Source organism: Quercus robur, chromosome 1, assembly GCF_932294415.1.
Source record: "Quercus robur chromosome 1, dhQueRobu3.1, whole genome shotgun sequence".
Classification (NCBI taxonomy): Eukaryota; Viridiplantae; Streptophyta; class Magnoliopsida; order Fagales; family Fagaceae; genus Quercus; species Quercus robur.
This window is the reverse complement of record NC_065534.1, coordinates 3,680,838-3,694,288: the sequence shown is the minus strand read 5'-3', so window position 1 is coordinate 3,694,288 and position 13,451 is coordinate 3,680,838. Positions and strand designations below refer to the sequence as shown.

Here is a 13,451-nt window from a genome sequence, read left to right as displayed (position 1 = left end):
GCAGATTTGGACGGATTAACAGGTCGGGTTCCCTTCCTCAAAGAAAAAAAAAAAAAAAAAAAGGTCAGGTTCCAATTTTATTATTATTGACCCAATAATGGTTTTTAATTTTTTTTTTTTTTTTTTTTTTTTTTTTTTTGAGAATAGGTGCGGCCTGATTTGGCCATAACATATTCATAATAACTCTAATATAATGTCAGCAACATAATTATGAGGTCAAAGATGAAAGATTACAACATAACAAGGAAAAAAAAATGATGGCTTTAAATGTGGGAGTTGAAAGTTGTTGTTATTCACGTCAAAACTCAAGGCTTCACTGTTATTCGGATAATTCTGCTAGAGGTTGACTCTTAAACAAACATTGATAAATTTGGAAAAACTCCTCCAAAATAATAGAGGCCAATTGAAGTTTGTTGGAAGCTCAATGACAAAGATTGGTTATGAATAATTCATATCCAAAGAGAAGTAATTGGAATGCTGGTTTGCCGGCAATTTTGAAAATTTGCTCTTGTTAAGGCAGACAGGTAAGTGTAGTAGATCTTAAGATAAGATTCAATTTGAAAATGTGTGGATGGGAATTAAAGAGAAATGAGATAGGAAAAAAAAGTAAGTAAATAAACAAAGAGAAATGCTATGTCTATAACATTTTTATAATATTTTCACAACAAATTATAGATGATTAGTTATTATTGGTTCAAATTTGAATTTAGCACTGAGATTACTTTTTTAATCCAACAATAACAACCTGCTACTTAAGATTTGTTATAAAAATATTGCGAAGATATTATTTATCATAAAGAAAAACGATAAAGTTGACTAGACAAGACGGTGGAGGAAAAATAAAATAGAAAAAAATGAATTGGAAAAAGGAATGGGGCTTTTACTTTTTCAACACAAAGGGATTGGGCTTTTATTTTTATTTTTTTATAATAAAAAGGGATTGGTATTGAGTTAATGATGATGTTTATGGTATTGACCAATACTTTGACATAATTGTAAAGATTGACCCAATAATTATTTAAAGACTATTAAATTTATTTGTTTTAAATGTTAATAAAAATGATTATTATTATTATTATTATTATATTAGTGGTAATCTCGAAATAATACACCGGTATTAACCGGTACCGAAATATATCGTTTTCATAGTTAAACCGAAATAGTCTCCGGTATGGTATTGATTCCATTAGTTCCGGTTAAAATTTCGTCTTTCCGAACAGAATATGAATTTTTGAGCTAAATGAAGAACGTATTTTCATTGAGTAGCTTATTTTGGATTTGATGGTGCGGATGTTAGAAAAGAAAACCGATTTAAAAAAAAAAAAAAAAATGAGCGAAGAAGATGAGATGAAGGAGGAGTGTTATAGATTTGCAGACGCTTGAGTAGTCTTAAAAGAGGAATGGAAAGAGTTAAACAAAAAATGAGATGACATTTTTTTCAATTGAAGAAAAAAAAAAAAAAACTTATTTTAGCCCAAAGATAGTAGAAGTAATAACCAAATTATTATTGTCTAAAGTCTAACTGAAATGCACAAAAAAAATTGCATAGGTGATAGCTTAAAATCTTCATTCATTGTTTTTTTTTTTTTTTTTTAAAGAAAAAAGTAATAGCTTAAATTCTTCATTCATTATTGGATTTTTTTTCATAATCAATAGTTTTTCCGTACATCAGACGGGTTAGCGACTAGTTCATAATCAATGTTCCTCCTTATTCCTTACAAGTTACAACAGTAATAATAACATTATTTAGCTCACCAAAATTCTCTGCTCATTCTCATTATTATCTTGTGGAAGTTTCCCCTCAAATATCCTCTCCCTTGCATTGCTTGCCTGAAATATCGAGAAACACAACATAAATCACCCCATAATAAGGAACACTACGGGTAGAATTGATAAAAAATCTTAAAGAATTCGATACTCTAAAACATTGTGATTGTGATTGACTATCATTATGAGGTTCAGAGTGAGATTGTTCTACATCCCATTTATTTGGAGAAGTGCTCTACCTAATTGCGAAATAGAGGCATCATATCCAATCCTACCAAGAGATGGAAGAAAAGGAATGACTTTGGGAATTTGATAACCATTTAGGGCCATCAAGGTTATTAGAAACCTCAAGAGTTCCTAAGATAACTCCACTATAGAGTTCTTAAAATTCAAATCATTCTTTCTTTGATAAATAGTTTAGATTTTGCTTCATTATTTTTATTTAAATGATGATGACCTAAAGACATAACAAAATCATAACCATTCATTTAATCATGAATGATTAATATTTTAATAAATCCATGGTGGAGTTGCATTAAAAATTCTAACTCATTGAACAATCTAAATTATTTTTCTCTTTTCCTTCTTCCAATTTCTTGGCAACCAAGTAGAGCAAATGGGAAACATACGCTAGGCTAAGATCAAAAGCATCAAGACATAAGAGTAGAGGATAGACCTGTTTTTCCCAATTTATGCAACTTGTTATAATAGAGAGCATAACTGTCTGAACAAAAGCACCAGTTTGTATTCCAATCCATAGGCCCCTTCCTCTTAAATTTGTCATGAAACCCAGAACCGCAGCAACTGGAATCCCACAAAGATAGAACGCCCCCAAGTTGACATAAGCTCCTATATGTTGCCACCCACATCCTCTAGCAACACCTGAGTTAACAAACACCAGATAGAACTCACCAAAAACTTACATTTTTAGCAGACAACACTCATTGGCAAAAGAGAGAAAATTTTGACCTGAGAGTACCCCTTGTAAGCTGTCCAGTATAATTGACAGAGAAAGCAGGGGAGCCATGGTTGTCACATAGTCCACGACTTCCTTCTCGTTGCTAAAAGTGTAACCAAAAACACTCCGGCTTGCAAGAAGGATTGTGCTTATTATACTTGTCTCTGTGATTGCAAGAAACAATACAGCAAAGACAGCCACACGAGCAGCTTGTGGGTTTCCTGCTCCTAATTCATTTGAAATTCTAGTACTAAACAAAAAGAAATTAGCATACATTATTAGAGATATGCAATTTCAACCGTTATAAACACTAGTAATATTCATAATATATAGGTGTCTTTGAATATATGTATACATAGTTTTGATTTATCAAACCTTGCTGCAGCACCAAGTCCATACGGTATTGAATAGAGTGTTGCAATCGTATTGAGACTGCAAAAAAAGTTGACAATAAAATAGAACAATCAGATTTTTTTTAGGAATGGAAAATCTCATTAATTTGTAGAAGATCCATAGTGTTCTTGTTGTGAATTCTACAAGAAAACTTACCACACAGAAAGAACTGAAGTTTCAAGTTGCGGATTAGGTAAAAGACCAGACAACAGTATAAGAAGCTCAAAAGACCACCACTCGAGGCTGCAATCATTAAAAAAAAAAAATTAAAGATGAACATACAAACTCTTTTCTTTACAACTGGAGTAAATGAAAACAATTACCAAACCATTATAGCAGAAGGGATAGCAAAGCGGAAAAACTCCCCAATTCCTTGGAACAGCTCCTTAGAAATTGGAACAAGGGTTTTTTTGCAGGCAGAAGAGTACTTTGCATATAATCCAAGCAAAATCACATTTAACCAATATGAAATTCCCATAGCTAAAGCTGCTCCAAGGTTTCCCAGTCCAGACTTGAATACTAAAACCCAACATAGTGGTATGTGAAAACATAGAATTACAAAAGAGCTTATAAGCATTGGCTTGACTAGACTTTGTGTCTGAAGGTATCTAATGAGTGGTTGAAGTGTCGCATAAGCAAAGAGTGCAGGAACAAGCCACATTGTGAATTTCCCAGCTTCATGTGAAATTAGAGGGTCTTGGCCTATCAAACTTAGTAACTTTCCCATGTTCATCCATAGCAAACACAGAGGAAGGCAGACAAGGTTTAGAGAAAATATAGCAGTGTAAGTTTGAATTCCAATTTTTTGATATTGCTGAGCACCATAAGCTTGCCCACATAGAGTTTCTAGCGCACTGGCCATTCCTAACTGTTTACCACATACAAAATAGAAAATCCAGTTGGTTAAATAGATATGTTCAAAGTCTTTCATCTCAGTAACTAGGTCCACAAATTTAATGTTTTTGGCCTTTAGAACATTTAAATCATCCAATATATATTTTTGTTAAGTGCATGACTTCACCCATATCTTCTAGTAGCTCTGGCTTATTGAAACTCATACATGTGACTGCCATTTGATTTTTTTTCTTTTTTTGTTTTGACAGTGTGTCACTGCCATTCAGTGAGACTAATTATTAAATTTCATCCAAATCATGACAAATGCTTTTCTGCACTAGTATTCATAAATGTTATCCAAATCACAAGTTGAGCAACGTTAGTCCAATCCATTATGACGAGAAGCTGATCATTACATAAATCACACAAATATTGAAAGAACAAAATGAAACTTATAGACATGTTTATTGATTCATTAACAAAACATGGAAGTGGTTTAGTTTACTAAACTGTTATGAATCTGGTACCCAAAGATAAAACATTATAAGGCTACCCAAGTCACCATTCCCTCATCTGACATCTCCAATTACCCCTAGTCCCGGTTAAGTTGAAGAGTAATTAATTTCCCACCCAGCATGACCTGCCTTGCCCCGAAGAGGTAATCACAAAAACTCAAATTGCAGTGAGTTCAAATCACATAAAATGAACCAAGAATCTTGTCACAAGGGTAATCACAAAAATTCAAAGAAACAAGTTTCATGTTTTTCCAAGGTGAGCTTAAAAATATCTTGTACTAATATCATTTAAAAAAAAAAAAAAAAAACCAGAGGTTGAACAAGAATTAATCCAAAGTATGCTTGAAAGAAAACAAACTAAACGTTGCATTGGATTTTTTTTTTGGTTATTATTTATTTACTAAAAGTTGGTTAAAAAGTGAGACTTTAAAAATGTATATAAGGAAAGAAAAACATGTATATAAGCAAATAAAAGCTAAGTAGATAACAAAGACTTACAAGAAGACTGAAGCCAGTGACTGCAGAAAGAGAGATGGCTATAGCAGCACTGGAGAGAGCAAGTTCACCCAGATGACCCACCATCATTAATGAAATGACCTGCAACAAGTACTGTGATAGAGTCACGACCACCATAGGACCAGCCAAGAATCCCAACCTCTTGAGTTCCCCAGTGAAAGTAACCCATGTTAGAGATGGAGTTTCTGGTTTTCTTTTCTCTTCTTTGATCCCTTTTGCTAATAAACTCTCTTCCATGTCTTTCTCTCTGTCTCTTAGCCGCCTCTGTAGCTCAAACGTGGAATATGAGAGGTCCAAGGAAAAAACAGAGAAGGAGAGAGTCCTGGACTTTTTGATATTTCCAGGGCCATGAATGGTATATATCCGTCCGTGGAAATACCACTGGGAACAAAGACCAGCTCCAGTCTTTGTGTAGTTTTCTTTATTTGTCAATAAAGTATTTTATTCAAAAAATAAATAAAGGACCAGCTCCAATCTGGTGGGTCCATCAAGGTGCCTTTAAGGAATCTGTTAATAGACTATTTTAGGAAAATTTTAATACTATTTTTATGAAAAATATAAAAAAGGGTAAAAATAAAAGTTAGTTTTTTTTTTTTTTTTTTTCATAAAAAGTTTTTAAAAATAATTCTTAAACCAATATCTTTAGAGCATCCGTTAACTTTTCTCTCAAAAAATTATCATCCAATTCCAACCCATTATCTAGCAATGAGTCACAATAATTTTACTTCTACCCAAAAAAAAAAAAAAAAAAAAAAAAATACAATATTCCAATATTATGGCCCACCACAATCTCTAATTTAATATTTTTTTAATAACGTGTCATCCATGTGTATTATATAAACAAATCACATGACTCATTAAAAAAGTCACATAAACAAAATTACACATGAATGATCCATTCAATCACCTATAAGGGTGGCAATTTGTGTTAGGAGGTTGTGAACATGTGGTGTCAAGGTAAGGGTAATTAAATACATTGTTTAACTCTAACCCAACTCATTTAGTAGTTGTGTCAAAAACCCTCAATCCAAACACTATTTAGTGAAACACAACCCATTTAATAGATAATCTAAGACGAAAAATAAAGGTTTAGGGACTTAAGATTTTTAATGAATAATTTATCAATAAACCATTAAAATATTTTAAAGTACTCAATTATATTCAGAATTCAAATTTATGTTAAGATAAAAATGACATTTACTTATATTAATTGAGTCATGTCAGGGTAATTGCAGGTTAAGCAAATCAACACAAAATTGACCAGTTATTAATCGTGTTAAAGCATGTCCACCCATTTTGACATGAACCCAATGACACTAAACGCTATTTCACAAAAAAATCCTGTTGTATTCATGGGTCATGTCATACATTGTCACCCCTAATCACCACATAATGGGTTAAAGGAAGATAGCTCCAAACTAGCAACAACCATTTCATTCGACATGAGTATTTTTTATTTTTCAATGGACTAACATCTTTCATTAATGGAATTTGTTTGTAGTGAGTACTAGCTCAAGTTATTTGTTGTTCAAAAATTCTTGTTTAGGAATTTTATATATCATCCATACATAATGTTTTGATATAAGATTTCAATTCTTCCATGTCTCAGCAGTAGTAAGAATATTGTTCCATGGATTTAAGGTCCAAAATATGGAAGAAAGAGGTGTTTCCACGACTCTACTACCTAGTCAATTATGTTCTGCTTAATTCCTATTTCATGGCCACATATCTTTTAGGATGTGGAGTTGAACTTTTTCCTATAAAATGTTAAAAAAATTGCGATAATTTAGGAAATTTTTGTTAGTTTTAGAGAAAAGTTAAGAAATTAGTTAACAATAGAATTCAATAAATATAAAAGTGAAATTTTAACTGGGAGGCCAGAAAAGGGCAGGTGTTGTAGTTCCACAATCATAGTTCAATAAAAATAACATAACAATCTGATTTTACTCTGAATTTTTTATTTATTTAAAATCTTCTCCTATAAAATTTTATTGTTTTATATTTCTTTTAATTACTTAATAATATATGATTTCATCTTTTCACAAATAATGGTTCCGTATTGGAATTGGCTCTTTCTTCTTCGAACTTTAAATGGGTATTGGAATGCTTGGCGTTCAAATGGGGATCTAAGTCCTACAAAAAAGAGGGGGATCTAAGCATATCAACCATGCTTGGTGCCAAAAAATTAGATCAACCAAGGAGATGGTCCATCAAATATATGTTAGGACTTAGGACTCTTTATACCCATCTATCTCAAAACTAAACTTCCAAGGTTCATTTCGACAAGGCTGTTTCCTTCAAAATAATAATAAAAATTTCCAGATAATATATATAATAAATCAATGGTTGGGGTAAAAAAATTTAAACTCTAGATGTTTTTATTGAAAATACCAGAATATACCAACTGGTTGTGCTGTATAGACTATGTAGCCATCCCTATTTTATTAGAGTAATGATTATCACACATACTCCCTATTACACACTCATTGTATACATACTGCCACATGGACTAAAATTGTATTTTCAAAACAACATTTCACAATTTTAACTATGGTGTCAAAAGGAAAATTCTTAGGTATTCTCGAAACACAGAGAAATGGTGCTCTCTCCTCTTATATTTATAGTGGACTCTACCATGAATTTAATGAGTAAACCTCACTATAAATGTAAGATGAGAAAGCACTATTCTCCATGTCCTGGAAGTACCATTAATCGTGCAATAAAATTTTCTATTTTATTTAACATGGTCCTACCTGACAATTTGTGGCTTAAATTATTTCAGCACACAAGCCGACTTTAACTTTTGTGTTTTGGTATCTGTCTATTACTTGTGCGTCACCTTTTGTTTTAACCTTAAACCGACTTATGTGTGATATATATTAGTGCAATCAGCATCTAAACATTGAATGATTGCAAAGCTCTCTCTCTCTCTTTTTTTTTTTTTTTTTTTTTACAAACCAAAATAAAATATTTTTAACAATTGACTAAGGATGTCCAACATATACCTCAAAATAAAATAGAACCCATCTCACCAAAATCAAAATGGAGTGTAAAAAAGCTGAAATACTTAGAGAATAGATAGCAGAATACCCATGGTAGCTTGCTTGGAGACTTGGTCACCCATTTTGATCACCTCCTCCCAGCTCACTTTGTCAAGAGAAGAAGCTGGGCTTTGATCCAACACCTAAATACAACACAAACCAACATGATATCAATCCACACAAAGACCCTCCAAATCCAAAACCAAAATCAAAACAAAAACCAAAACCATAAATAGATATATATGTAAAAGGGTGTGAATGAAATTGATTATAGATAGCAAACCTGTAAGGTTTCATGGATGGTGTTGAGGTAGGAATTCAGGGTTTTGTTCAGTTGCTCTTTCTCAGCTCTGCCCATCTTTTTCTTTTTCTGGTGAACCAATGTTGGTGCTGTGGGTAAGAGCCTGAAGATTGTCAGAGCTTTTGATGGCCAGGGGTTTTGGGGTTTTGATTGTTGTGTCTGAACCGCCGCCGTATTGCCGCTTTGTATTGTAATTTGTAGTATGTTACAAAAACAAATTTTAAAAAATATATATAAATAGGGTTCGGTTAATATATATATTAAAAATTATATATCTGCTTTTCAGTTCAAAAACAGATTTTTTTTTTTTAAAAAAAAAAAGAAAATTTGAGGGGCAGATTTTTTTAAAATTAATTGTATTGTCACTTGTGAAGTTGAAGGAATTTATTTATTTAAAATAAAGAATCAATGGATTTTTCAAGACTTTTTCTTTTGATTTTTTAATTATTATTATTATTTTTAATCTACGAGTAGAAAGTGTTGCAGGATATCTTATACGATCATTGGAAGAATTTCTTAGGCCTCGTTTGGGAGGAGGGAATGGAATGGAATGGAAATGAATGAAAAGAATCATTTTAGAATATTCTTCCATTCCCTTGTTTGGGAGTTTTAATGGAGGGAATGGAAAGCTCATTCCCTTGTTTGGGAGTTTAAGTGGGAGGGAATGGAATGGATAGGAGGGAACACTCATTCCTCTCTATTCCCTTAAAATCTCAAATTTTCATTCCCCCCAAAATTGTGAGAAATGGGAGGGAATGAAATTAGATTTAATGATTTTTTTACTAAAACTCCCAAAATACCCCTATATATTCAGCTCTTTATTTTAAAATAGGGGTCTAATAGTAATATTATCAGAAAATGATTCCATTCCATTCCCTCCATGTTGCTCCCAAACAAGATTAGTTACATTCCATTCATTTTCATTCCTTTCCATTCCTTTATTTTAAAACATCCAAACAAGGTTACTTAATTCCATTCCATTCCATTCTTTTCCATTCCTTTCCCTTACTTAAATTTAGTTCATTCCATTTCATTCATTTCCATTCCCTTATAATCATTCCATTCCATTCTATTCAATTCCCTTATAAACTCCCAAACGGAGCCTATAGTTTTTGGAATTTTTATGTATAGAAGTATAGAATTTTATTTTCTTATTTAAGAGAGTTTATGAGTATTTTTTGAATTAAATTAGTGTTCTTGTATGCAAGGTTAATAATTAAGATCTGTTTAAAAATTTTGTTGGAAATTAAGTTTTTATTTATTTATTTTTTTTATAGCTTTTAAATTAGCTATAAATTTTAAAAAGAAAATAAGTTCACTAACAATAAAATTTCATTCTCATGTTTTCTATTTTATAGATGGAAAAAAAAAAAAAAAATCTCTACCTTCTTCTTCTTCTTCTTTTTATTTTTTATTTTTTATTTTTTTGGTGATAGATCCAAAGCTCTACCTTGAGTATTCAAACTGTTTCATGATCTAGTCGTGCACTAACCATTCTCTTCCTATGATTAAAGTTAAAATGGTATTTATATTTATTTATTTTTGTTGGTAAAAGGATTTACACCAATAAGAATTGTGGAAGTAATAAGAAAAATTGTACTGGAGATCTACCTTGAGGCGGCTATTTGTAGATGCGTTCTTAGATACAACAATTTTTTAAAATAAAATAATGCATAAATGTTATTTGTTGACTGAATTCTTGATTTGGAAGATTATTTTAATTATTGAGCAGAGGTATCTGAAGAAGAAAAAGTAAAATTTGTTTCATATAAGTTAGAGAGTGATACGGCCAAATGGTGGGATTGCATTCAAGATGATAGTGTGTTGAGATAAGTGTGAAATTTGTTCTTGACTAATAATGAAAAAGGAAAAAAAGAAAAAAAGAAAAAAAAAAAGAAAAAGAAAAAGATTTCTTTGTCTATTGTGATTATTATGAGATTTTGCATCATATAAGTTACGAGTTTAAGCATCTAAATTCATGTAAGGACTCAATTTGTAACGACCCAAAATGATACTGGGTTCGCACGTAAAAAGGCCCAAATAATATCATTTGTAGAGCGTGGGTTTGAAAGGCTGGGCCTCGATCACCGGACAGTGGTTAGTCGAGGTGTTTATACAGAATTAAACCGTGTTTGCTCGAGGAGTCTTTCTCCTTGAGGCAGTTTGAGAGGCTCTGGTTCTTGGCCTTTTTTCCCAGCCCTCTTCTTGGCGCATCAACCTTCACATTATATAACCTTTCTTGGTTGATCTTAGCCCTCCACTTGTTGATCGGGCAGGTGCCTACTTCAGTACCCGTCCCATCAGCTGCCTCCCCTTGCTTTTTGTTAGTCGCGATGATCGAAGTCACCTTACTCAGGCGTCTTTTCTCATTAATATGGTTAGGATGTTGGCGGGTGCATTTAATGCGGAGGGGACGTATTTACCTTGAACCAATTTCGCACCGTACCCCCACGTGGGTCCCATTCTACTCGCCTCTCCTTCAGGGGACTTTTTGGGGGCAGCCTTTAACGAGATGTTGCTCTTCCCTTTGAAGTCTTGGTGTGTCGAGGACAGGGTCGTTCTCAGCTGTGCCTCCGGCATTTCGGCCTTTCTCTGTTCGTCCTCGTTAAATACCCTCCTCGGCACAGGCCCTGGGCCCTAGTAGAGTGTGGACCGGATCATAAGTTCCCTAGCCCCACAATAGCCCCTCAAAATCCTGCTATCTGGCTCCTCGGACGGATAGGAGGGTTTTGATGACATCAGACATCTGTCAATGCCTGTCAATCCTTATCACCTATCGGTTCCCGAGACTTTTCGTCTGCCCGAGACACGTTCCTGGAGACTTTGGAAGGTGAAGCGTGGCCTCATTAAATGTGGGCAGCTCTGTGTTTCCCACGTTCTACGGCATGATGGAGATCTAACGGTGGGGATTCCTTGGCCTTTATGGGCGGGAAAATTCGTGCAGTTACTCTCAATAGGAAGCATAAATGATTTTTGGAACGGATTTGTCTCTTCAGTTTTGCACTTAAGAGTTCTAGCGCGTATACCCTGGGTTCATCTGAACTTTCGTCCGAACTCAAGTCTATCTCCAGCACAAAAAGCCTGTCCGAAGCGTCTTTCCTCTTTTCTGTAAGTTGCCTGCCTTCATTAACTCGTGCTTTTTCTTTTCTGGGTTTATTTTTCTCTGGTTCCCTTTCTTCTCCCGTCGTTGGTTGAGTTTGTTTAGTAAATCGTAGAAATGGTTAAATTGAGACTGAGGAAATTAGTCGATACTGAGGAGGCGATGAAAAAGTTCATCGCCGATTACAGGATTCCTCCCAACGTGAGTCTGAGGCACTGTAAGATGAGGGAGTGGTACTATCTGAGGGGAACGGGCGAGGTGGTAATTCCTGTCCTCGCCTTCGTAGAGGGGGGTATGAGAATCCTTATGGGGCCGGTCACAAAGGGTTACCTCAGGCACTTCCGATTAGCCCCCACCCAGTGCACCGGCAACATGTTTAGGATTCTGGGTTGTGTGGATGCCTTAAACGAAAAGATGGGGCTAAGATTGACCCACCACGACATGAATTGGTGCTATAATCTCCAAAATTTGAAGGGAAAATCCTATTATATGAAGACAAGAGACGAGAGGGTTTGACTAATTCAATACCTCCCTGATTCCAACAAGGGATTAAACAAGGATTTCCTTATCGTCTTCGGTGAATGGCATGATGGCGATCCGTGCCCTATGGTAGAAGGAGAATCAGGTGGGGTATAGGGAATGGAAGGGCGCCGACCCTTTGCGCTATTCTAATTTGATGTGGTTCGGTAACTAACCATGCGCATGTGTTTTTTTTTTTTTTTTTTTTTTTTTTTTTTTTTTTTTTTTTGCAGATCCACACGCTTTTCACCAGCACTTTCACTTAGTTAACTGGGTGGACTTGGAGACTGTTCTTCAAGCGGCAGTTTTCGTAAATGACGGAGATGGTCAAGTCCGAGCCGCTCACAAAATCTTAGGGTACGCTCCCCTTCAGAAGTCATTTGCCGACCCCAGGCACGTGATCAGCGCCAGCCGTCCTCGGCTTCCAAAAATTACCGTGGTCGAATCAGGGTTTTTAATCTCCGAAGGGTCATCTATCCCAGAGGGCATCCCACTGGTGGACCACTCCTCATCTCATCAAGTAGCGGAGGACGAAGGCGAGTTAGATCAATCCGAGGAGGGATTTGGGGTATTTGACCTAGTCGACCAATCCGAGGATCCTTCTGGTGATATAAGTGACCCGGCCTTGTCCGAGGCGGAATTGTCATCAGTAGGCACATCTTCCCAAACCGGGATGGGACTTAAAAGAAAACCCCCGACCAGCTTATTTGACCTCCTCGAGGGTCAACCGGGGAAGGGTGCGCAAGGAACACCGCAATCCAGTGCTCCGTCTCCACCACCTCAGCCCCAGACCATCCAGACTAGGTCATCCTCCATAAAGTCGCAGCCACAATCTCCCCGCCCCAAACTTCTTGCTCCTCCCCAATCAGCTCTGCCTCCTCGGCTGGGGCCCACTGACTCAAAGAGGAAGAGGAGTCCCAAGGGTAAGGAAGCCATGGATGGGGGAAAATCCCAATCTTCCAAGGAGAGGGATGAAGCCCCGCGCGTGAAGCAATTGAAGATTGGGATCCAAAGCAAGGGTAAAGAGGCCGAAGCCCAATCCGCCCAAGCGCTTGGCTTCCTGCCCCAATACTCCACGGGGGGCCATTGCTGGAAACCGCATCCATGAGGGACCTTGGAGATGGCGAGGGGGGTTATGTGGCTGACGCCTTACGGCGAACTATGCTGCTTCCCAATGATATGGATGAGTTGAAGAAAATGAGGATGCAGGAGGTTTTCCTCAGTACGAAGAGGTACTTGGGAATGGTAAGGCTCTTGAAACTTAAAACTTTATTAATTCTTGCTCCCTGTTTTGTCATTCACAATGTATTTTCCTTACTTGACAGGCTCTCCAGGCCACATATAGAATGGAGGAGGAAGTTAACAAGCAGAGTAAGGCCACTGAGAATGAACGCTCCAAACACCTAGACGCCTCACGGACTCTCAAAGCTTCCGAGGACGACCTCGCAAAGGCTAAGGATGCCTTAAAGGAGGCTATCCGAGAAAGAGATAGTGCCTCGGCAGGTTT

The 13,451-nt window shown here is 35.7% G+C and overlaps 2 protein-coding genes across 6 annotated transcripts in view; both read right to left on the bottom strand.

Moving 5' to 3' along the window:
- LOC126716626 (uncharacterized) overlaps positions 1-8,489 on the bottom strand; it is a 29,311-nt gene extending 20,822 nt beyond the window's left edge. The window contains exons 1-2 of one of the 2 annotated variants that reach the window (XM_050417556.1): positions 8,308-8,489; positions 8,074-8,167 (exon numbers count right to left, since the gene is read on the bottom strand). In XM_050417556.1, coding sequence (XP_050273513.1) covers positions 8,074-8,167; positions 8,308-8,382 — 169 coding nt within the window. In that variant the 5' untranslated portion in view covers positions 8,383-8,489. The remainder of the gene's footprint in view (positions 1-8,073; positions 8,168-8,307) is intronic. The other variant, XM_050417545.1, reaches the window with a different exon arrangement.
- Positions 1,609-13,451, bottom strand: part of LOC126716548 (protein DETOXIFICATION 12-like) — a 138,021-nt gene continuing 126,178 nt past the window's right edge. For 2 of the 4 annotated variants that reach the window (XM_050417370.1, XM_050417386.1), the window contains exon 7: positions 1,609-1,830. In XM_050417370.1, coding sequence (XP_050273327.1) covers positions 1,747-1,830 — 84 coding nt within the window. In that variant the 3' untranslated portion in view covers positions 1,609-1,746. Of the gene's footprint in view, positions 1,831-2,443; positions 2,650-2,736; positions 2,976-3,100; positions 3,158-3,274; positions 3,362-3,441; positions 3,987-4,965; positions 5,391-13,451 lie in introns of those variants that run through there. The other 2 variants (XM_050417464.1, XR_007652175.1) reach the window with 2 other exon arrangements.